Below are 25848 nucleotides of genomic sequence, written 5' to 3'. Positions count from 1 at the left end.
ACATAAATTCTTTGACAATATGACACGCCATAGGCCGGTGTAACAAGCTAACCTTGTGGCGTTGATACATTTAAAAAATGTGGCCCCTTAACGCGCCCCATCAACCATGAACCGCACATAACGCAGATCGTATTGAATAACATGGATTGACATTTTGTATTTATGATGATCAGAGAACGTCTGACGGCGTTTTAATCTCTAGGTTGAACGTGACCATCATCGCAACCACGTTTCGATGAAATCAATTTCGATATCTGGGTTCATACAAGTCGGTGGTGAGAGATCAGTAGAGGATGAAGCTGGTTTTCAAAGTCATGCAGCAGCAGCAGGAAGAGGACGAGACTCATGGCAACCTTTTTGATGAATTCAAGTATGAAATTGAATAAATGTGAAGAGACAGGGGGATGTTTTCTTAAGCTTGTGTAGCTGAGATTGATACAACCTTTATTGATGACCCCACAATGTCATCATTTATCCAAAAACATAAAACATGTTGAGCTTGATCTCATTCTTGACACAGCTGGTCGGCTTGTTTGGAGAACCAGACGAAAACAATGCAAGGAAACATGTTGATTGTAAATAAAGATATTTATTCTGGGTTTTTTTTAAATCTGAAAGAACCTCATCTCATGCAAGAAATACACTTCTTGTAAACAACAAAAAAAAAACTGGCAAGTGAATGTGCACAGATTTCTCTTAAAGTCTGGAATGTACAACATGTGAACGTAAAGCTGAATTATCCATTTACAAAGAAGCTCCCAAACATTATTCCCACATCATATAGAACTGTACTCAGAGATGTTCAGGCAACGACACGCTTATTAAGGTCATCAACACTGAGAAAATAAAACACTCCGGTTGTGTTTCCCGCAACATTCACACACTTGAACAAAGCCTGAGGACGATTCAGATCATTTTAAGACATCTGTGACACGTGGAGAACCGGTTAAAAAAAAAACAATAGTTGCGTTTGTGATCAACATCATGCGTCTCAGAACCATCGATTCAACTCACTGTCCAGTTTTTTTTTTAAACGCGTCGATGTGAAGTCGGAGATAAGAAGCAGCAAGACTTTTGGACCCTAAAACCGAGGACGACATCGACGAGCTCGCTCTGTCGACGTCGTCAACACACACTTGAGTCGGATCGTTTTCAATAGCTTAGCAAGAATCTGAGAAAAACGACTGAACCCACCATTTGAGATGCTACTTTTAAAGTGCTGATACAAACTCATGGGCGACAAAATGCGTTTATGGATCGAGGCAACTTTCCTTAAAGCCTCTGCTTACTTAAAATAAAAAAGTATTCCATGAAAGTTGGATCATGAAGTGTACTTTAAGCTTTAATGCTAACATGGAATGTCTTAGACATGAGTGAATCCTGGGATTAGCAGTCGCCCCATGAACCCCGTCTTACTTATCTTCATCCGAGTCAATTCATTTTCCAGCTGGCAGGAAGGATAAGACGATAAACAAAGAACTATAATCCTCTAATATTTGATTGAATGCATAGGTGTACAAAGATTGTCACAGTTGCTAGATAAGAAAGTGGCATTCCTTCGATAGGAAAGGATGGAACAGGTGGAGATGAAAGAGGAAAACAACAGGCTGTAGAAGAACTCTTAACGTTGCATAGACACAAAACCCAACACACGCCATTTTCAGTTTCTAAAGTCATTTTGTTATGATGAGTCCAAGGATTGACAGAAGAGAACATGGTTGGTCATGTCGAATGGGAAGTGAGGACTGTGTCAAATGATCGTAAGTGCTAAATAACATGAAAGACTGTTTGAGAAGGGAAGGATTCACAAGACAAACCATAGCTTGCCGAATGAATCTGAAGGTGAGACTCGCACTCGGGGTCTAAAAAGACACGATACAAAAGGTATATTTTTCTTAAGTAAAAGTCACAAGTATCTCCCATAACAAACACTTAACAGGCACAGTAGTGTTTCCCTGGTTACAAAATGCTTGAAGACACCTCAAGCTGTTTTAAGTGGAGCCAAAAAAACAAAAGCAAATATTTTCCATACAACTTAAAAAAAAAACCCATCAATCTGTGCAGCCTAAAACACAAGACAATGTCATAAGATGACAAGTAACATCCCCAGTTGTGTATAGTCAGTAGTACTGAGAGCGAACCGTCGCTGAGGAGGAACGCAGAGTGAGCGAGAGCAAGTCCGGCACAGTAGTTTAAAGTAAGGCCTCTGTTTAATCGGGTTGCCAAAAAAAGAAGAAGAAAAAAAAAGAAAAAAAAGAAACATATACATCCGTCATTTAATTACATCTAGCTTGAAAAGGATTAATGTGCAAAATGTGGATCTTACAAATATAGGGGAGTTTATTTTTTTCCTTGAAAGCGTCTTCAAAGGTCGCTGCAGAGACGCTTCACGTGGAGTGAACCATACGCTTCAGCCTCTCCAGCTCCATCTGTCGAGACAAAGAGAGTCGGAATAAACTCCCGTGACCGGAGCCGTGGAAAAGGACACAAGTTCATTGTGACAATATTCAAGTTATTCTTATCAGGAAAGGTCTTGCTTGGTGTCCGGGGGGTCGACATGTGAGCCATTAGGAAATTGTTCTACTAAACAAAACCTCAAAGCTGACGCTTGCATGTGATTCAACACTAAAAGAATGTTATTCTCATTAACTTATTCTACAAAATAAGCGTTTTAATTTAGATGAAATCAAAAATATGGAAGATGAAAATGAGCTCATTACGTTCCACCTTTTTATATAAAATATATTGTATGTTTGAATATTCAACAAATCATGCTTATTGGAAAAGTATTCTCTTAAGACGTTTTCACATAAAAACAAACTAATCCAAGTCAGAAGTAAGAAGGTTTATGTTCAACGAGGAGAAGGAGTCACGTGTTGATACCTCTCGGCTGAAAGAAGACACGTGAAGAAATGGCGTCTTTCTCTACGCTCGGGGCTATTTTTCCTCTGAGCTCGAGCACGTCAGAATAGTTCAGATCTGATTAAACGTTTGGAGCACAACAGACGATTAGAGGATTTCTCACTGAAATCAATTCACTTAATAACGTCTCCAGGTCGGTGTGTTTCCATCCTCGCAACATGAATCGCCTCCGTCCTTCCCCCCCAGCCTCGCCGACCCCTTCAAACCCTCGTCACCATCCTGGTCACCTCACGCCCGGATTATTGGAACTCACTTCTCTCTGGTCTCTCTTTAAAACACAAATGGTTTAAAGCTGCTGCCGATCGCGGAGCCAGCACCTTCGTAAAATGTTTCATGTTGACTGAACAACCTTTCTGATCGGACTCGGAGACACCGAGCAGAATAATGACATGGGACAGAGTGTCGTCTCCAATGAACCCGACAGTAGCGGTGATCACATGTGAAGATCCCCGGACACCTGACATCACACAGGGTCTTATAAGATAGAAGTTAATCGACATTGTCAGCTGTGCTTGAACGTAGTGGGGCTTGTGATTGGGAGTTAAGGGAGCCCGATGCTGGCCTGATTCTGAACAGCTTGTGACGAAGCTACAGGAAAAGAAGGCTTATGATGATGTCCCAGAAAAGAATCTCTAACAGTTGCTCGTGATGCAAACTTAAGGAAGAGGGTGGAAAATTCAGATTTCAGGGATTTAATGAGGACCGGAATACTGAGCTATCACGCTCAAAGACGTCAGGTTCCTAATGCTCTTCGTCTAAACCCGACTGTGGGTGATCGGATGAGTTCGTCCAAAGTCCCGAGCTACAGTTTTACACAAAGAACCCACTCATTAATCTTCCGTGCCCTTCCAACGCTCCGTGTTTCCGTGTGACAGGATCAGATCAGGTCCCATGACGGAGTGACTCCATCCGTGAGTACACAAAGACCATCAATATGTGACCGGGCCAATGATGAGGTATAGACGGTCCACTGTGCATCGACATTACCTGCAGAGTCATGCGCTTCAGCTTCTCATCATCCAGTTCTCCCCGGAGATCTGCGATCTCTTTCCTGCAAACATCAACAGACGCTCGTTTGATAATGTCTTGGAGTTCATTATTTGAATCGATAAATGGTTAAACCTTTATTGTGTCCTTTACATTTTGCTCCTTTTTTTTTAGCTTACGAGGCCAGGTATTGATCCTTTTTTCCAGGGTTCTTTTCTCTTCTTATTCAGGCCAACAATTTCCCTCCGGCATGATTAATGTTACAAGATTCTACACAAAAATAATAAAATCCCCACTAGTTTTAAATGCTAAAGTAATAGGAAACCAAAGTATGTACATCTATATTTTCTCTTAAATAACATTAGCCTTTGAGTCTTGGCAATGGAAGAAGCTTTTTTTAGTTCATTCCAAAAATAAGCAGAACGTAAAAGTGAAAAAAAACCCCACAAATTTCATATAAGACAATCTTGTTGCATAAACAAAAATCTGTCCAGGGACCTCTGCTGATTCAGCATATTTGTAAGATGTCTTTTTTAATATGGTGACGCCTTATTTTTTGACTTTTTTCATTTTTATGTTGAGGTCAGTTCGTGAAAAAAAGACTAGACTCTGTGGGAGCAGTGCTGGAGAAAAGGATGAAGACTCTTATGAAGGTCATAACCATCCACACCCTCTGCATGTGATCAGAAGAGTAACCACAGCAACAGGCTCCTCTCCATGCACTGCAGAACAAAACTCTTTAAGACATCCCTTGTTCTTTCTGCCATTAGCTACAATAGATCCCTCCCTTGTGCTTGACATGCACTTTATACTTTTTATTGACAACTTTTAAATTCTTTATTTATGTATTTTTTTTTTTATATGTTTTTGTATGTATTGAATTTATGTACGTATTTGATTGTTTTAACATGTTTTTATTTATGGATGTTTGTATGGATAGATGTGTTCTTGCTGCTGGACAAAATAATTTCTCCTCCGGGGGATTAATAAAGTATCCATCCATCCATCCATCTAACCAAAATAAGCTCAACCAGTCTGTGGTGAAAAATATCTATATAAATAATAAAGGTTATAAAATGTCTTTTTTTTTCACTGCAAGCCATTACAACTAAAATCAATCAAAAGTGTTGACAGTCTGTGAGACTTCACAGTCTGTTAAGCCATTAGTGTTGTAGGTGCCACGAAGGGACATGATTTGTGATTGAAAGCGTTTTGATTTTTCACTCCTTACATTTGTTGCGTCTTGAGCAGCTCCACCGACATCACCAGCTCCTTCATCTGGCTCCGCAGCTCCTCCAGCTGAGCAGCTGCGTCCTCTTTTCTGTGAGCGCCGCCGTCTGTGCTGGAAATTGGAGCAGCGGGGTTGGTCTTGGTCTCCAGGCTGGCTCGATGAAATGACGATGAAGGTGATAAGAGGCTTGTTGAAGGCTGTGCAGATAAATTAAAGGTGAAATTGGTTATAAAACGTCAGCATTGGAATTGAACCCCTTAAAACACACTCTAATAAGTTCAGCAGTCCATTTACGAACATAAATCCAGTGGTTTGTTTGTTTTCTTCCTTTGCCTGTTGACTCCTATTAGACCCGTAAAAAATGAATTGAAGAAATGCGGCCGTCAGACCAAAGAAACATTTCCTGTAATTGTTTAATATATTTTTTATGCTTTTAACTGACACCATTCAATGAGCTGCGTTCACTAGACACACAGCGGCTTGCAAAAGTATTCATACCCCTTGAACTTTTCCACATTTTGTAACCCTTTGTCTTTCACATTAAATTCTAATAAGATATATTTATGTTTGTGGCATGTAATGTGGAAAGGTTCAAGGGGTATGAATACCTTAGCAAGCCACTGTACATATCGTCACGTGGGTTAGTCCTCCTATTATAGGACATCAAACTGTGGCTGGAATTCAATAACCTGAGGAAGCTTCACGTAGTTGGTTAGAAAGATTGTTTTTGTTTTGCTTACCTATGTTTCGATGCATTTAATGGAAGTAAAGAAAATAACAAGAAGAGGAAGGAGAGTAATTTCCTTTTTGTAAATCTGAGCTGCAGGGTTGAAGGAGCTGCACTGAGCCCTCATTACTGACTTTTCTACATTACGAAACGTTACGTTCACATCTCATCCTCCATTTCCTCTTTCTAAGTAATTTTGGACAAAGATTATTTTCCAATTAGGCACCCAAGAGGTGGACGGAGCAGCATGTGGCAGGTCCCACTTCATACGTTTCATTATCCACAGCAATTACAATCAATGTTGTACACTCACAGAGACGTGAGTCACTTCACCTGCCGGCCATTTGTAATGGCTGGTTGATTGGATACACTTTTAAGGCGATGTGAATGGCCATCATTTGTCATTCCAATAATGACAGGAGTTTTTTTTTTTTTTTAAAGGAGAGCAATATCTACGCTCTGTAATGGATTAATGTTAATAATTATTTACAGCTAAAATAGCTGAGAAAAGCCCCAGGCTTGCCTGCAACCTTAAGTTGACATTTCTGTGTTTGATGTCGTCTAAATAATTATGAAATCAAAATAAACCCATTATCCATTCACCAGACCAATGTCCACTTCAGGCTGTGACTGACCCAACAAAGAAGAGCAACACAAACGGGAAGAATTAATCATTTTACAAACAGACAAACTGCAAACAGGAAAAAAAAGGCTAAAAAATTAGATTAAAACTCATGACTGTAACTCATGACTGTAACTAATTAATCGGATGTTCATCATGATATTAATCAGTGTGTATGATCTACTTTACACTCTTTGATAAATATAATCATTTATTTTTCTTCCCATTTAATTGGGTAGATTTTCTTTCTTTCTTTGATATTTAATATCGTGTAGTGATTACAATGTAATGCAAGTGTGTTAATATTTTAATGTTGACTTTTGTCCTTTGCTTTCCCTTTTTTTTTTTGCTTTTCCTTTGTCTTCTTCTTTCCCTAGTAATCGTGTTACTGCTTAATTTACATAATGGTGACATGTCGATAATAGCGTCGCCATGTTGAGTGTGAACAGCTTCAGGTTGCCAATCCTCCGAGACATGATTAAGTTCTTCCAGCTCACAGTGGTTACATCAGACCGTCGTTAACGAGGTCCTCAACAAGTAATAACGATTCATCATTCATTACCTTTCTGGTTTCAGGAAGCTTCACTTTGGCTCCGTTGATGTCGTCATCCAGCTTGAAGGATTTCTCCACGCTGACTTCCTTGTTGGGCTAAAATCATTTCCAAAGATTACAATGGTGTAGATGAAGTGAAACAACTGTTACTCTACGACTCGGCTGTCACTTGGGATTTTAACATTCTGCCAAAATGTGCAGCTTTGTTTTAAATTCACAAGATAAAAGGTCAGAAAAAGGCTTTAGGTAAGAACAGGTAGTATCATTGTAGATAGTTATACTGTATACATATACTTATGTAACTACTGTACTGCCTCCAGGATGATGAGTTACATTTTTGAAGGTAACAAGATATTTTTATTCACCGAATGTCCTCCAGCGAATTGTGCAGGTAGTCTCCTCCCAGGCATCTTTGGTCTGTTTACGGTGGGGTGAGAGAGCTTCTCTGAGGTAGATGATAAATCATCGAAACTCATCAGGTCTGTGGCTGATTGAAGAGAACGGAAGCAATTACCATCTTGAGATCCTACCATAGATATGTGGTTTGAAATAACAATATCAGCGTTGCAATTATGTTCAGTTCTCAAGGGATTCTCCAGGATTTGCATGTAGATAATCAAAATATTAATTACAATAAAACACTTGGACCTTACCCTCGTATACGAGCCTGGTTTTTAAGATTTCCATTGGTAGTTAGTCAAGCTAAATATGAGTAAGAGATGTACACGTCAATGACTGTAGCTTTATGTTGTATAGCCATATAAAGTCACATCCTCTTGTGATGCAATGTCGTCGACCTTTGATGGAAAGGCACTTTACGCCTTTTTGGTGTCGGCTCACTTTAGTTAAAAACAAGAACCATTATTTCATCATGATTGAATTCTGGTGTTCAAAGCCAACACGTGTCGTGGGTGGGAGGAGTGTGAACGTTTTAGCAGCTCGTCAACTCTCCGAAGTTCAACCCTCCAGAGACTGAGATCGATACGAACCAGAACATCAGGGTTCAATAACTCATTCTACCCGTCCCTTGTCTAGATTATGGATGTTCTTTAATTTAATGTTTTTATTTGCATCAATGCAACATTATGACACTTTATTTTCTCAATAACGTATTCCTCAAACAAGGTTTAGTCAGTTTCTTCCAGATCAAGGACATGCCCGTCACAAATCCTTCTCACTTGGCAGGTTCACTAGCTTTTCAGTCAGAACTTAACAAGTAGGAAGTCAAGAAACCATTGCCAAAGAACAACGTCAAATGTTTAGTATGAAAACTTACACATATCCGAGGATTTATCACCCCAATCCCCAGAGAGGGTTTTAGGTCTGGATGGCGGCAGAGGTTCAAATTCGGATTTTGGCCGCAAAGAAGGCACCTCACCGTTTAGCCTGAAATCAAGTGGAAATTTTTAAAAACAGAAGAGCTGTGAGAGAAGTCGGCAGCAAACCTACCTTAGACTTGGTGATGGAGCGATAGGTTTGTCCGGCCTCTTTGGAGGGAGACCTCCAGGTTTGCCTTTGGCTGGAGGGGGGACTGGCTTCTTTGGCGGGACAAGCGGAGCTACAGGCTTGGATGGCTTGTATTCAAGTGTAGGCTTGTCAACTATTTTATAGAGGAAAAAAAAGGGATGTTTTACAGACAGTATCCATTTCCAATAATAATTACCTCTGCCAAGGAGCTAATTTCATACGTGTAAATAATTGTGCCGACTTATTTAATGACTGCATCATCAGGTAGTTAGCATTACCGACAACTAATGGTTGATATATTTGTAATTCCACAGTGTGGTGATCTAAAATAACGTTCTGTAATGCTGACAAAAAATAAAAACAGACAAAGTTAATACATTTTAAGTACAATTAAAATGCTTTGTTTCTAAGGGAAGAATAAAAACAGATTATATCATCGTTTTCAAAATTTGATCAAGAACCCAATTTTAAATTCAATATTGAGAACGAACCATGTAAATAAGAATTTGACTCGACAACATCAGTATTTAACGTTAATCATTTGTATTTCTAAACTAAATTGGCTGAATATTCAATAACATACTTTTTTTTAAGAATAGTAATTACCTTTCTCATCAATGCTGAAATAATAATTTTAAAAATGTGTTTATTCTCATATTTAATGTGTCACAAGCCAAAACAATCTGTGGGTTCTGTAACTTCAAGAAAGGTTTTACGAGAAAAGTGTATATATATATTTACTCACTTTCAAAATAAACCAGACCATAATAACACCTTTAGGGGATTCATTAGGAGCATGGTATTTTAAATCAAATAAAATGTCATACATACAGTGAATCTGAGCTGCAAATGAATGATTTAATAAATGCATATTAAAAAAAAGGGGTGATTGTGAAATGTTTGGTTCTTTTAACTTCAAAAAAACAACATACATCGAACAAACATCATCAATTGAGTTAACATTCAAAACACTTACGCTTACAAAGGATACAAGTAATTAGCTGAAGTCACTCAAGGTCATTAAATTAATACATTCAACAACACAACCAATTAATATTCCAATTAAACAGGAGAGATTAAGTGACAGAAAAAAGGATGCATGCATATATTTTTAGTTGAGATATCGAAAAGCAATTGTAAGTGAGTGAACAATCATTACAGGGACAAGCTTTAATACTGGTGTGCATCAGAAAACAAGCCTGAAAAAGCAACAGGTCCTACCTCTGTCATCTAGCCTGATGTGATGCGGCTTCTTCTCCGCACTCGGCACCTCTGGTTTGAGAGCTGGAAAATAACAAATTCAAAGTTTATGGTTCACTCAGTGAAATGCTATTAGCTGAGTAAAATGAGAATCTTAAAGGTCATCCAATGTGAAAACCAAACTTTCCTGACTCACTCAAATGTTTCAAATGTAAAAGTCTTCCTCTCTAAGATGCAGTAAGTCCCTCATGATAGGTTAGGTTAGGTAGAACTTTATTGATCCCTCAGGAGGTCTCCTTCGGGAAATAGTTTTTTTTTTCTAATTAGCCACAGGAAATACAGCAATCTTTCATAAAAAATAAATTAAATAAAATAAGAACAAGAACAAAGAGAAATAAAGAGAAAGAACAAGATGATACAATCTAAGTCTAAATATAAAGATAAAGAACATAGATCAAAGAACAATAACAAAGACAAAGGATACAAAGACTAACATAGAACAGAACATCATTATACTTTTAATCCACTCCTGCCCCCCAACTCAGAATTGTACAATTTAATAGCCCTAGGAATGAAAATGTCCCTGAGTCTATTAGTGTTGCATCTGGGAAGGAGCATTCGTGCTCCATCTGCTTCTCTGTTCACTGACGACAGTGTTCAGAGGATGACTGCCATCATCCATGATGGACAGTAGTTTGTCCAGTGATCTCCTCTCAGCAACTGTCACCAGTGAGTCCAGCTTCAGATTGTGAGGAATGAATGTTCTTTATATTTGCACTTTATTTTATCTCTTTGCAATTGTTATTTTTATTTGCTCTTTATTGTTGCTTTTATGAAACTTGCTGTAGCTTCCATCGTCTAAAACTAATTTCCCAAAGGAAAACAGTCGGCAGAGCAACCTTTAGATTGTTATAAACGATCTGTCTGCTACAATACTAACATTCTTTTTTTTTTATTTTTAGAATCCCTTATTAGTCCCGCGAGGGGAAATTCGGTAGTGCTTTTTACAGCCATTCACACACACTTACCTATGCTTTTGGATGGAGGAAGAGGCTTCTTGGGCTTCTGGTTCCACACAACAACAACACAAATTAAGAAGTTAAAAGGTCATCAAAGTGCACAGTAAAGCATTCAATAAGCTTTCATTCACTCTTTAAATGGACTAACAGACGAATGAAACATCAAACACGTTCGAGTCATAAAAGAAAAAGTCTAAATGCACCCAATAGAAAAGATTAAATCTGCAGCAGCCTAAACGTGAGGAATGTCAGTGGTAAACAACATCTGCCAAGCAGTGTTTGTTTCGAAATAGATCAATTCATATTATGTCACCCCGAGCTTGAGAAAGAAAGAGACAAGAAATTAACTTTCAGTAACAGCCTGTGAATCACTTATTTTGTAAAGAGGAAGACATTAATAGGATACGTTCTATATTTTAAGATTCTACTTGTCATGGTAAAAGACGCATCATAAGTCGGTTCACTATTCAGTATTGTGTTGAAGTGCATAGAAAAGTGACCCTCAACCATGCAAGCTTCTGTGTAGAGACTCCTTCACCCACTTGGCTGGATATTCATGAAAAAATAACATCGCAATTTAGCCGTTAAAGAAAGTTTTACCTCCTCCGACTCCTGCCTTGGTGATGACTTTAACGAGCTTCGTGATGGGAGAGTCTGAAATATACAGATGGACTTGTGATTAACTGAGTGACAGATGAGCAAATCATTACTTTATTCAAGTTGTAAAACAGGCATGAACTCACAAACAAACTCATTGTACGTTATTAGTTGCACTATCAATGCATTAAAAAGACTTACTTCTATAACCGTCTTCAGGAATCAGAGATAATTCTGCAAGTTATAATACTTCAGAGTCTTCATGATGATTTATCGTACTCATGAAGTTCAGTCAACGAAGACATAAACGCAAGTTGAGGAACATAAGGAGGAGAGTTATATTAAACTCTTACCTCTTTTTCTCCCTCAGAAAGTATGGTGACAAAGTTGTCAGGGAAAACTCCTTTTTTGCCACCAACCTCCCCTCGCCACCACCCAGGCTCTCCTGTGTCCTTTAAAAGAGAAAATCCCTATTAAACCTTTTTACACTTTGTTTCTTTTGTTTACGACTAAAAATATTGTTACTTCAGTCTATATGTCAACCGTTTCATGGAGCTTCTTCAGATAATCACCACCAATAACCATATTGACAAAATAAGAAAAGTATGTTTCCATCAGTAAGAAAAGATAATTTAGCCTTAAAGGTTTTTCTCTTGCATTTCATCTCGGTTTCATTTTAAAATGTGGATAAAAACACTTGTGAACGTCTTTACCTTGCTCAATATGGTAATAATATCTCCTTCTTTCAAGCGGAGCTCATCCTCATTTGTGGTGTCAAATGCAAATGTGACTTTACATAACTCTTTAGCTGGGGGTCAAGAAGAAAATACTGTTGAATTAATATGAAAATCAAAAGAAGTTGCCATTTAGGAAGAACAGGATTAAAACGACTGTTTAAACATTCACAAGAAAGAACAGGAAGCCAAAACAAATAGAAACGCAGCTTTGCACACACAAACCAAATATTTATCAACATTTATTCTCATTTTTCTCCATGCTTACCTTTAGATTTGTCTCCGTCTGCTCGGTGGGAGTCTGTCATGTTGGGAAGGGAAGGCTTTGCGGCAGATGGTAATGATGGGATTGGCTAAAATGAAGCAAAAACCCAAACAAGTGGAAATGGATTATTTCCGATGAGCGAACATGCCAATCCTAAAGCTTGATGGGGGGGGGGGGGGGGGGGCAAGGGTTTGACTTAATGAATGGCAAAAGACATTCGAGTGGTGATGTTGATTAGCTTAATACTGATGTGAACATCGTGCTCATGTTTGTCGTTTATGAATAGAGATTTCTGTCTTGTCCACCACATTAACATGAAATTATCTTGTGCCACTGAATAAGTGGTGAGATGTGAGGATTGGGGGAGAGTGAAAAAAGCAACGTGAAGGAGGTGTGAGGGCTGTCGTGAAAAGAAAAAAAGCAGAAAGAGAAACAGGTTACGCAAGGCTAGAGTCTTGGGTAACTGACAGGTGTCGACTGTGGGAATGAATTATCTATATCATACAAATGCAAGCCAGGTCCTTTTTTTTTGTTGCTAAACTGCACTTACATTATTACATTAAAATATAACTAGGTATTTAAAATGCTTTGCCATAAATATGATAATGTATTTTTCCTTTAAAAAAAAAGATTGTATTATTTATTTTCACCTTCTATGCATTATAAGGCATGGCAACGATAAGACCCCTTGTGAATACCCTTGATTCAATCTTGTTTTTTTCTTTGTTCAGGACTCGTGCAAGGATTTCACTAACATCTGTCACAAGACCAGGGAGGTGACAACAATACATCCTATTGTATCAACGCTTACCTTCTCCTTTCTCTCCTCCGTCTCAGGACTGGGTAGGCGGGCTTTTAATTTAACAGAACCCTCTTTAAAAATGTCTCCAAATCCAATGCCTCGTATCTTCTTGGGAATTACTCCATTTCCTAGGGATGCTTGAGGTGTTGTCGGACTGGAAACATTTTCCAGAGCAGTCCCATCTGACAAGATTAAGACAACAAGCACAGATTTAGATTGAAACTTGAGAATGCTATAGATTTCTTTACCACCAGGGGGAGCTGGCACTTAACTCAACAACGTCAGTACATTAATTGTTTTTTATCTTTTTCCTCAGACCTTCATAATTTATTTTCTTATATTTCTGTTTGAATTTTTTTTTTTCTGACATGCCATTTGATTGATTGATATTTTATCGTTAAAAAAGCTGGAAACTTATTTTATTAGACAACCAAAATATTATCTAGACTAAATGTTTCTATAAATGTGCTGCGTTAAGTTAACCTTACCCATCTCATCTGCGGCAGCATCAACGGACTCTGCTTCTTCTGTGGCTGGCTCGATCTCTTTGACAAAGTTGGATGGAAAGAGTCCTGTTTTCCCGTTTAAAGTGCCGCTCCACCATCCTTCTTCCACCTGTCCACAAGCAGAACACATTTTCATTTTAAAGGTTTGCCAATAAACACAGTTATGTTTGCCTCGAGTGTAAAAGACTAAAATAAAAGCCTCATATATGCATGTTTGAATGAAGGAAGAGAATAACATTTTTTGAACCATTATGCAGCCATTTTTCCATATGTAATCCAAGTTAGACCATTCTTTTCTATGTTTGAATTTATGACCAAACACTTATTTTCTTTTATTTACTAAGCATGAAAATAGCGACATCATTTACAAACGTACTTGAACACAAAAACTTACCTCTTGGTTGACTTCGACTATTTCTCCGACTGTTAGCCCGAGCTCATCTTCGTTATGAGGAGTGTAGTCGAACAACACCTTGCACAGCCTCTTCTTGGGCTCTTTGGAAACAAACACAGCGGGATCATTTAACCAATGTGTCAAAGCACACACTTTTAACATATTCATGCTTATCAAAAGGTTGAGCTTTGAGCGATGGCTTAAACTCCTAAAGGGGATCGCTGAATCATAGTTATGGTTCCAGAACTTGTCGGGCCACTTGCGAGTCTTAAAGATTTCAACTGCACACCTCAGGCCAGACGAGATGATGGCACATGATACAGTTACAGTAACAGCAATATTAGATGTCCATCATGTTGAGCAACATCATATAGTTCACATAAAACACTTTCTTTTATAATAAGGAGATAAAAACACGTTGTTTTTATTTTAACCCAAGTGGTTTTATTTAAAACTTTAATGTATTTCTGCTATATATATATATGATTCAAATAAATGGTTAGATAATGTATATTACAATGTCATAAACAGGTCAATCTGATTTGCTACAAAACCAAAAGAGTTTCAATGACGATACTGATTTATTCAAAAGAGCAAGACCGCTGTGAGAAAACGGACATTATCACGACAAACCTGTGGGGAGGAAAAAGCTGAACTGCACAGCAGTGTGTGGTTTCTCAGTTTAGAACAGGTGGGTGTGCGAGCGGTGGAGCAGGTTTAGAGTGCAGACGAGGTTTTATCATTATAAAATGACTCAGAAAGAAATTGAACAGCTCGAGCTGAACACCTTTTTTTTTTCCAGTGTGACAAAACTAGTCAGACACGAAGACCACAACATAAGTTGCTTCAGGCAAAACAAAACCAAAAGTTAAGGTGTCAACAGTTTAAAAGCAGGAATATCTTAGCCTTTAACTTTTGTTTAAAATATGTTTTAAAAATCTTTAAAAATGTGTCAGTATACCAACAACATTTTTTGTCTTTGCTAGTTTGCATTATCCTTCTGTCAAACAATATAAAACAAAAACTATTGAGGTAAAAAAAAAACCCAGCTTGGCTCACTCTTTGCAGGAGCTGGGGGTGGAAGCTGGAAGCCTCCGGTTGGAATGCCGATGGTGCTCATCCTTTGCACCAGGTTTGCCACATTTCCTGCACTTTTCTCTCTCCTCTGAAGCAACGAGGAATCTTCTTTTGGTTCATGTTTGGTTTCCTTGACCTCTTTAATGTCCTTCTTCACTTCCTTAAATACATACAAACGTAAAAAGTGTCGTTAGCATCTGTATTGTTGTCATTTTTATGGTCACATCATCTTGCTGTCAAATCAGTTTTCTCAGGATTAAACAAAATAATCATGTAGGGAAGTAGTTTGTCTCCCTTATATGTATAATGTGAAAGTTATTTCAAGTTTCAAAGACACATTTTCTCACTCTGTGAGATGGAAAAGTAGTCGAAACTACTAATTGAGTAGTTTCTTTCTAATAGAAAACTTCCAAAAACCTAGCTCATAGGAATTTGATGATTGATGTTTAAGAGTAATCTATACTATAACAACTGTGTGTTAAACATTTTGATTTGATTTAGGATTTAAACAATTGGAATAGCACATGGTTTTTAAAATCAATTATTTAAATATATATTTGGGACTCAACATAAATAAATATAGGAAAAGTAATGTGCACCACATTTATTTAACAGAAACACTTTCCTTGGATTAATAAACAAATATTGATCAGAACTTTTAAATATAATAATTCAAAGTGATTATTTTTTAAGAATACATTGCATCATTAAACACAAAAAGGTGTGTAGACAAATATGTATGCTTCGAAAAGACAATGACCGGCTTCATCAGTCACGTCCTGGTAGGCATGCTGACCATGCAATTCTACAACTGAGGAAGTGTGTGCGTTTGTGTAGCGAGAGGGGGGATACAAAGGAAGAAGGAAGTTTTTGGGAGAAAAAAAACAGGAAAGAACAACCTAGAATTCCGAAAAAGCCCTGTAGATAGTGGGAATGAACTCTGTTGCTCCTCTGTGCACGTCACTTGACGCCGAGTGAGAATAAGCACCTACTGTACCTAATGCTTAAACAGCACCACCAGACATCACCTCTTCAGAAAAGCAACTAAAAATTGCTCAATGGCTTCACACATTCAACAGTGATAATTATTTCACACTTTTTCTTCTGAAAAGACACTTTAGGACCCTTTACATTTTAACACCTAAAACATCTAATCAAATCTTTCAACAAATTGATCACTTTCTTACCATATCACCCCCTGAGATTCTACATGTTCCCCAGTCGGCAGAAGCGTCAAACCAGGAAGAAGAAATAAAACTTCACTACTAAAAAGCATAGTGCAGACCAAAGTTCAACAACCAGCAGGTTCCTTAGAGGATTAACTATTCAAGCTCAGGACAGAGCCAGGCTTTTTAGCCGATTACCTATCTCACTATGAAGGATTACAGAGGCAATACACAGGTTGGAGGGAGGAGAGAAGAACAGATCAGACAGGAAAGGAGAAACTGATTTCATGGTTAGAAACTGACTAATGTGTAGCTTAAATGGAATTATTTAATTGTAGGTATTAAATAAACATTTTGGTTGACAGATTAATTACTTTTCAGGCCTTTCTATAGTTTTTCTTTCAGTCATAAGAAAGCTAGTTGCTTTTCAAATAAAGACAAAAAGTGTACCTTGACAAAGTTATCTGGGAAAACGCCTCTTTTCCCATTTAGCTCGCCTTCCATCCAACCATCCTCGTCCTGGATGTATCGCACATTCTTGATCACTTCTCCCAATTTTAGGGACAGCTCGTCGTCATGGTTTGCTTCATACTCGTACTCCACGACCACTTCTGCTCCACATGGGCCCAGAAGAATATGCAGGAGAGACAAAAACATGTGTGAAAATCCTGCACATTTAGGAACTGAAACGATCGTTTAATTCAATATTGACAATTATTCATGCGGAAATTTTAAAAGAAAACATAATCATTAAATGAAGAATCTAATTAAAGAGATGGATCCAGTTGAACAGGTTCCGCCGCATCTATACTGGAAAGAGCATCAACTGAGGTATTCTGCTATTTGGAATGACCCTTTAACTTATGACTCACTGCGCTGTGAATCTCACTGCATGCCCTGCAGCACAGTGATGCCAAACAACAACATGCTGGGTAAACTGGAAAGGTCTGTACACAAGGACAACCTCCAAACATTCCATGCTTTAGAGGTGAAGTAGGTAATTTTCACAGTGGTGTGAGCAAGCTGCATTTTGATACCAAAGGTCCAGTCCCATTTCCCAAGGCGAACAATTTGAATGGGCCAGTTACAAGGATTGGATGGTGTTTTAACAGTATCCTACATTCCACAGGTGATCTCTATTTTCGAGTCGGAACATTTATTGGTAGCAATGAGGATGCAAAGTAAGGATCGAGTAATCTAGTAAAGAAAACAGTAAGAACTTCAACTCTACCTTTACACCAGTTTAACACAACAAACATGAGCAAACAGGTTTGCATGAGGTCAACTGATAACACTAACCTTGACCCACAGTTAAAACAGCTGCTCCTCTCAACATAATACAGAAAAAAAGGGTTCTTTTTGCCTTTTAACTTCATAGACTTATCCAATTTACCAGATATTTCTTCTCCCTTATCCTCTCGTTTCCACCAACAGGATTTCACATGAGCTTTTCAGAAAGCTCCATCTCGAAAAGTTAAACTCCATCTGCAAGCAGAGAGCCTTGGCTCCGTTCTAATAAAACAAACATAATATTACTGTAATCTGTGACCAGATGTTTGCAGACAATGTGGAGATAATGACTAAAGGAATAAACAAACAGCAGCAGGCGTTATAATTCCACAACCACTTGTATAGTTCAATCTGTTTAACTGAATAGTTTCTAAAATGCTGCTGCATTGTGGTGAGACCTGTAATTTTGTGTGGCCCAGCCCCCCATCTTTAGTGTGCGAGTTAAGGATGTAAACATTCCGAAAGGCTGTTTCAATGTGCATTCCCCAAGATAAAGTAATCAAAAATCATGTATATCAAGGAGTAAACCCACCTGTGTGTCTACTTTCCATGCATGGTTTCCAGCAATACGTTCACAGAGAGGGAGCAAAAGAAACAGCTGGACTGAATAAAATTATTATATTTTATGTTTATGTATTTTTTAATCTCATTTCTGCGTTTACAACTCTGGTTAATAATTCTAATTTGACAAACGTTATCTTCATTTGGGCAGATTACATGTCATGTTGTGTATCTTTTTTTTTTGTAACAACTTTTTTTAAAACCCTATTCTATCTGTTAATTAAAACAGCTGTTTGCTGATGAGGTATGCCAGCAGATGTTGTGCTCTCTTTACAGACCCATCTTCAGCTTAGAATGTCATTTACTGCCCAAAGTTGCTAAACCAAAGACGCATACAAGTAAACAATTATACCAAGACCCCAGAAAAATAACGTTGACCATATAAACATCAGTATGAGTCGAGGCCAGAGAGCAGAAAAACAAAAGACAACACTGACTGGTAGGAACTCACTGCTAAGTTAACGCTACACACAGAGTGGAGGCTTCATTGTGTGTCACAAACACACTCATGATCATGTGTGCAGTGTTCTTCAACCTTTAACATTATAGCAACCAAGCAAACAAACAAACAAGCCTAATAAGATGAATTGCAAAATGTGTGTCAACTTGCAAAACCCTATTTTGAATTGTATTTGTGGACACCACTTGAGCATAATCCTTTAAAACTTTGCAAACCCTTTGCATCACCACATCCACACTATGACTTAGTTAAACACTACCGATCAAATAAAAATACCTCCAAACATTCATTGAATGAAATGCAACACAAACACACAAACTAGGGAGCTATGCCATGTTGTATTAATCCCAATAGATAAAGCATAAAACACAAACTAGGGTTGTCACGATACTAACATTTTCAACACCAATACACTTTCCAATAAAAGAGAAAAAGAAAAATAATATTTTTATAACATACATCAATTAACAGAACCACTTGTTTAATTTTAATAAAATAAAACTATGGTAACAAGTTTCAGGTCTGATGTACTGCGTAAAAAATAAATAAACAATAAAAATCAGATGTTATCGATACTTTTAAAATGAGTATCAAATCTGGACACAACATTTTAATACAACACTTTTTGAATTCCAATACTTTTGACAACGCTTACACAGAAAGTGCAATACATAGTAATTCATTAAAATGACAAGAAAAGCTTTAAGTTTTTATACCATCAAGCATGCACAACATCCAAAGAAGTGAGAGGTGAATAAACCATGCAACTCTGGGCTAAACATGTTCATCTTATTTAACAGAATAAGCAACAACTATTGCTAAGAAAACAGCTGTGCACAATATTGAGAAACTGGAAACACAAGAAGCTTTGCAATATGCACATAGTGTTTTTTTTCTATCAAGCATATAAGACAACTATGGTAACAAGTTTCACGTCTAAGGTAGTGCGAACATTAAATAAATAAATAGCAATTAGACGTATCGAAACTTTTGAAAATCGGTATGGTATCTGGATACAACATTTTAGTATCAACACTTTTCTGTGTTTGGATACTTTTGACAACCCTTACCCAGACAATGTAATATATTTACGGATTAAGTTACATTAGTTTTGTTCAGGTTTATACAAGCATTTTAAACTTTGCTACATACCTTCCTGTCAAATGGATCTCTTAATTGGAATATAATCGTCTGTGCGTCATTTTATTATTATCCTATTAGCACCTTCATCATATTATCTCCTGTCTGGAGGTTTGAAAGAAATAGTCACCATGATAAATATAAATTTAAACTTGAAGTGACCCCTATATTCTAATTGTCTAATCCTAAAATAAGTAGAGGACATTAAACTAAACTAAAATAATTGTGTAAACCAAAGGAACTCTTTTTATTCTCATTTCTCTTTTAAAATGATTCAGCTTGATAGAGTACTTAAGAAAGCAGAAACTGTAAACGACATCTAAAAGCACACAAATGGGAAGTGATAGGTGTGGGCCTGTGAAATGCTCGGGGAGGAGCTGTGGATTACATGTTTGTTTCACAAAGAATATGCCTTTCTATATATACGTTTATCAAAAAGCCAAACCCAACAGGCTAACCGTTTTTAAAAGGATAAAGATAAGCACTGATTATGAAAAGGTAGTAATTATCCTTCAATCATACTAATAAAAAGTTGCAAATTATTGCAAATACAGAAGCTATTGTGTAAAGGAAGTGAGCAAATCTGCACAAGTTTATTCTCCCTGTGTTACCAATATTTGACATTCAAGTGCAGCACAGTGTGGTTGTGTGGCTGTTGAAGAAATCAATCCAAGCATTCGTCAAGAGATTTGGTATTTAAATTCTGCAATGACAGAGTCAAAAACTCGCAAATCTAAAAATACTACAAATCAAAATCATATATCCTTGTACCAACAGTATCGCAATATTTCGCAACATATCAAATCGTTGCCCCTGTATACGTATTGCATCTCCAGATTCTTGCCAATACACAAAACTAGCGATTCATGGCCTACATCACAAAGGACAAGTAAAGTGTTAAAAGTTTCATACCATCAAGCACGCACAACATCCAGAAGATGGGAGAGGCAGTGAATAAATCATGCAACTCTCGGCTCTTAACGTGTTCATCTTATTTAACTGAATAAGCAACAACCCTTGCTAAGAAAACAGCTGTGCAACCATATTAAAATAAAAACACAAGAAGCTTTGCAGTGGTTTTTCTATCGAGCACGAAAGACGAACAGACAAAAATAAGAAGATAGGAGAGTTCTATGAGTCGGGGGGGAAAGGGGAGCGCTCTGAGAGCTTCAAAGTGGATGTCAGGATAATTGTCAACACAACTGTAAATAATCTTTGGTGCGAATCAAAGAGGTGATGTTGAAACTTGATAGCAATGAACTTAGGGGCCGTGTAAGTTTATCTTTCATCTTCGTCTTTTAACTTCCTTAAACTTCTTAACAAGCTGTTAAAAAAAAAAAGTCTCCAGGTTATTGTTGACCTTCTTCTGCTGACACAACGCTTCCAGGTTTAGTCCGGTGAAAGGACATACGGATGTGTGCATGTGTGAGTGTGTGAGTCGAAGGAAAAAGGACGGAAGACAAGAGGGAAATACTCAGGGCAGAGCAGGTTCAGTGCCAAACAGAGAGACACAGGACTCTCCCTGTACTGAATAAGTGGCAAGAACTTTAAGCGGCATTTCCTTTAGCAGAGCGAAGGCCGACATGTGGGAAAACATGCAACATTGCAACAGACACCGGAGGCCACAATTGCACTTCTTATCAAATGCCTGAAGTCACCTGCCCAACTCTATTTACCCACAATAAACGAGCATGTGTACAGTACAGTTAACCAACGCCCATAGAAATACCACTAATGGGAATTCCACTGTTTGACAGAGTTGAGATAGAGGGCTTGTTTCAGACTGAAACTAAATTTAGTCTTTCTTTCTTCAAAACTTAAATAGATTGTGATGCGAATTACAAAAAGGAAAACACTAAATACTTTATGGGAATCCACCACACCTGTGACCGACACTTAGGCAAACAATAGAAGACGTTTCTCTCTAATCAAACCTGTCTTGCTCTTTTGAATACATAACTGAAAATGATATGCAAACAGAAACAGACAAAAATAACTTACTGGCAGAGAACATTTCCCAGAAGTAATCTGAAAGAAATGAAGTCATTGTACCTTAAACTTGAACAAACTTCGCTGACCAAATATCAACAGGCAAATGACTGACCATTTAGAATCTTCAATCAGTCTCTGCTTAAGTATTTTTATTGATGTTGCTGTATCAATATTCAACAGTATTTCTCTTTTCTTTTTTTTATCCTTATGAAAAAAAGAAGTATGTTTTTTTTATCATTGTTGTTTTATAGTTTATATTTTAATAAATTGTATATTAAAACATAATTATATACAACAATTCCAATCATTTTTGTTTTTTCATTTCTGTGTTGCAATTAAACATCCGGCTACTAGATGGCAGTTGTAAGTAAGTAAGTAAGTAAGTAAGCAATATATATTTATATAGCACTTTTCTACACCAGGGTCACAAAGCGCTTAAACATTTAGAAAGATATTTTAAAAAATACTCAAACCTAATACATTCTTAAACATCGTCATAAAGCCAAAATGAGTCCAAACATCAGCTTTAAAAGCTGAGGTTAAATATATATTTAACACATGAAATAACATTTTATTTTAATTCAACGTTATTTTATTTTGTATTTTTTGAAAAAAAAAAAAGATCTGTTATTTACAAGATTTTAAAAGTAAGTTAGTAACGTGTTCAGCGGTGTTAAGACTAAAATATTTATTAAAAGTATTTTCGTATCATCATTAATTTAAATTTAGCGCTGATGTCACACACACAAAACTCAGCGCTATCAGCCTTTATTTAACCAGTATTAAATACAAACTCACTATTTATTGGATTGAGGGAGATGAGGTCAACATAGATAGATAGAGAAACATTTACACTAACAAAAACGTTTGTTATTTTTGACTTTCATACGTTGAATGAAAGTTTCTCTCGTCTCTACAGAACAGCAAAGTTAACCGCTTCGTTTTGTTGTTTTGTGTTTCGATCTGCTCATTCTTTGTCTAATGCGTCTTAAGATGCCTGGTCTCGAAAAGCGCTATATAAATAAATATTACTTACTTACTTACTTTATAAAGTTAGTGGTGTTGAATCCTGAAGCGCGCTTTCCCTCCACACATGACGGCAGCGCAAATATAGTTTTTTTTGTTGTATTTTTTATTTCGATGCAATGCTATTGAATATTGATACAGTATCTGAAATCGTTTCATCGATATTTTCTTACACCCCTAGTCATTACGACCTCTGCAGCTAAAGGAACAATGAAATCCAGCAAGGTTCAAGTGATGGCTGAGGACAAGAGGATACAGCCAGCTACAGCCACTTTTAATGCTGATGTTTGGATATGGTTTGGTTGTAAGTTCTATTAATTCAACCGATGAGAGTAGAACAATCAAATGATATTACCAAATCACAGTTTCTCCAATAATTCCGAAAATGTAGTTTATCCAACATTTTGTATCAAATTATGAGCCGACTTTATCTTATTAAATCGTGTCATCTGTGTATTGCTACTGCCATTAATTCCAACAGTAGTTAAAGACCATTGATAATGGAAGCTAGGAAGGACAATTTATTCCCTCAGTTCGACTGAGATTGCATTTTTTTTATGTTAGCTTGAATAAGAACAGTGTCTGTGAAAGATACTGCTGTGCCCTGGAAATAAACACAGAAGAGTCAACTCTAACAGTATGACCAAAGATTACAGTATGTAAATTATATACAGTAGAGAATCCTGTAACTAGACATGGCATCGGTCTTTGTGGTTGTTTTCAGTTGTATATCGCAAGGCGTGTAGACGTGTAGATGAGGCCCCTTCCACCACAATATATTTCAGTTTTAAGCGGTTAGTATTAGTAAACAGGATTATCGAAAAAAAAGAAATAGTTAAGGTAAATGACATCAACATCATAGGACTCATGTAAAGCCAACCAGTTTTAGACGTCATCCCAAGTCATTTTAGCAATACAGTCAGGGAAGAAAGTGATGGTTATATCCTTTGTGATCTAAATCAGCTGAAAAATCAGACTTGGTCTGCCTAGGCTAAGAAAGAAAACTATAAAGAGAAGAAATTGAATCGATATAATCTGCAAAAATAATAAAGAGCATGCAAGTGTTAATCCTCACCAATTAAATAAAATGTGTCACCCTCATGTATATTGAGACATTAACAGCAACTGAACCAGATGGTTACATTGATCTGTTACTTCCTGCATTTAAACTTAGTCAACGTTTTGTCGACCTAGCCAAAAGCAAAGTTTGTGAGTAAATGATAAAAAACAAAGCATTAATCCAGAACAAAATAGTGTTTTAAAAATGTTTAAATGCGTTCATAGGTGAAAATCACGAGCCAGGCTATGACCATGTAAACAATAAGTCGAAAACCTACAATAAAGTCTTCCTAGGGTGGGAGCAACATGAGAACCAAGAGTTTGCTAAAGTGAATGGCTCAGTGCCATTCATTCAGACAAGCTGGCACTTGTCCAGATTAGTTTTAAACTTCTACCAATTTAGGCGATAAAGGATTCAGTGAATACAAATCACAGTTATTAGATACAGAATGCAGTCCATATTTCATGTTGAAGATTCATGGTATGTGGTCCTAGCACAGCTGAGGGGAAAGCAAACACAGAATACAACAGGCCTATACAGCAAGGGCATGTTCAAACACGGAGGAAATACACTCAGCCACCCGAGGAAAGACATACCTCAGAGGGTAGAAAACTGAATGTGTGAGAAGAACACACCAGTGGACTCAGACCTTAGTTTGTGGCTAGCCTTTTTTTGTTTGTTTGTTTGGATAAATTCAGAAAGGTCAAACTATTTCCTGCCATGAATTTCCCTAGGTTGAATGTTTACAATCTTCACCATTTGTACACTTCTTCCTGGTATTCTTTGACTTATTCTTTGAGAAACCGGCTAAGTACAACCAGCGAATACAGTAAAAGAAACCTGTTTGCCAGCATAGTTATTCGCTTAACTACACAAACCAAAACAGGCATATTTCAGCTACTTGAACGTCAGTGGTTGCCGTTTTATCACAGAAAACTGATACAAACAAATGTTTATAGTGAGCGTTTAAAGGCACATAACCTGAACACTTAACAGTTTATATTTGGAGTTGGAATTTGTTTATACCACAGAAAGTTGATATCAATAATGAGGAAGTTTATTGGAGGTTTTCTGAAAATAATAGGGAATTGAAGTTATCCAAAACAGGTTGGTTTATGAATAGTTGAAACTAAATAAAATAGTTTTGTACAGCAACTCCAACTAGACTTGACAGAACGATAGTGCCATAAAACAGGAATGGACATAAATGGACTGACAAACCTTTAAAGATGTTTATTGTGTGCCTTATTTAAGTGTTGTGTTCACAGCCATAAGAGCTGGTTAACTTCACACAGAAGAAGCTAACCAGTGGATGACGTTCACTATTCCTACGTGAACTACAACTAGTAACCCACTCTATCTAGCACACCTACAATAAGTTCTTCATTTGGTGTGTTGTAAAAAAGATAAATACCTAGTTGTTGACGAAGTTTACAGGCTAGTTTTTCTAAAGGGAAATGCTGGCAGCAGCAGCAGGGATGGAGGAGGCGTTATCCTGTTAACTTAGCTAGCTAGTTAGCTTAGCCGTTGCTAACTTTAATGGCCAGCAAACAAGCGTTGACAGCCATGTTTCAAACGCATTGACACTCGGTTTCCGAGCTGTCTACGGGGGGTGAAAAAGCAACAAAAAAAGCAATTAATAGTTTGATGTTGGGGAAACATGAACGAAGCGCCACATCATGGAAAAACTCACCCATTCCTGTCCTTCGGAACCGCCTCGCTACACGACGTTGGGAATAACTGCTGCTAGCTCGCAACAACCCAGGCGTGGAAACGGGTCAGAACTACTATTTCACCGAGGAAAAAGCAAAACAAAAAGAACATTTAGGGGAGTCGTCGTGTATCCATCCGTCCTCGTCCATGCAGCAGCCTCCCCGCTTCTGCTGGTGCTGCTTGAAGATTACTGTGCAGGAAGTTGAGGCAGGAGTCTCCACCTTTCTTGGGCTCCGAGCTCTGCTGCCTGAACACATCGAAGCAGGAAACCTCACGATGCCTCCGACAGGTTTGTCCAGACCCTGACGTGCACACACACACACACACACACACACAC

The 25848-nt window shown here is 37.5% G+C and overlaps 1 protein-coding gene across 1 annotated transcript; it reads right to left on the bottom strand.

Moving 5' to 3' along the window:
- Positions 1-569: 569 nt before the first annotated feature.
- cd2ap (CD2-associated protein) lies at positions 570-25848 on the bottom strand. Its single transcript, XM_087805295.1, has 19 exons — positions 25492-25848; positions 16720-16880; positions 15086-15263; positions 14027-14127; positions 13615-13741; positions 13136-13308; positions 12328-12412; positions 12039-12133; positions 11679-11777; positions 11329-11382; positions 10738-10774; positions 9731-9793; positions 8492-8642; positions 8319-8428; positions 7408-7529; positions 7052-7138; positions 5141-5337; positions 3910-3973; positions 570-2429 (listed from the first exon to the last, which is right to left on the bottom strand). The coding sequence occupies exons 1-19, from the start codon at positions 25493-25495 to the stop codon at positions 2388-2390; spliced, it is 1950 nt and encodes a 649-aa protein (XP_087661421.1). The 5' UTR covers positions 25496-25848; the 3' UTR covers positions 570-2387.

This window comes from Callionymus lyra, chromosome 13 (genome assembly GCF_982586985.1).
Source record: "Callionymus lyra chromosome 13, fCalLyr1.hap1.1, whole genome shotgun sequence".
Lineage (NCBI taxonomy): Eukaryota > Metazoa > Chordata > Actinopteri > Syngnathiformes > Callionymidae > Callionymus > Callionymus lyra.
Note: the sequence above shows the minus strand (reverse complement) of the source record. Positions and strands in the feature narration are given on the sequence as shown.

Coding starts and splice junctions, on each gene's coding strand:
- cd2ap (XM_087805295.1), bottom strand. Junction 5,338..7,051: donor AGCTTCCTGAAACCAGAAAG/GTAATGAATGAT, acceptor TTATCTGCACAG/CCTTCAACAAGCCTCTTATC. Junction 2,430..3,909: donor TGAAGCGCATGACTCTGCAG/GTAATGTCGATG, acceptor TTGTCTCGACAG/ATGGAGCTGGAGAGGCTGAA.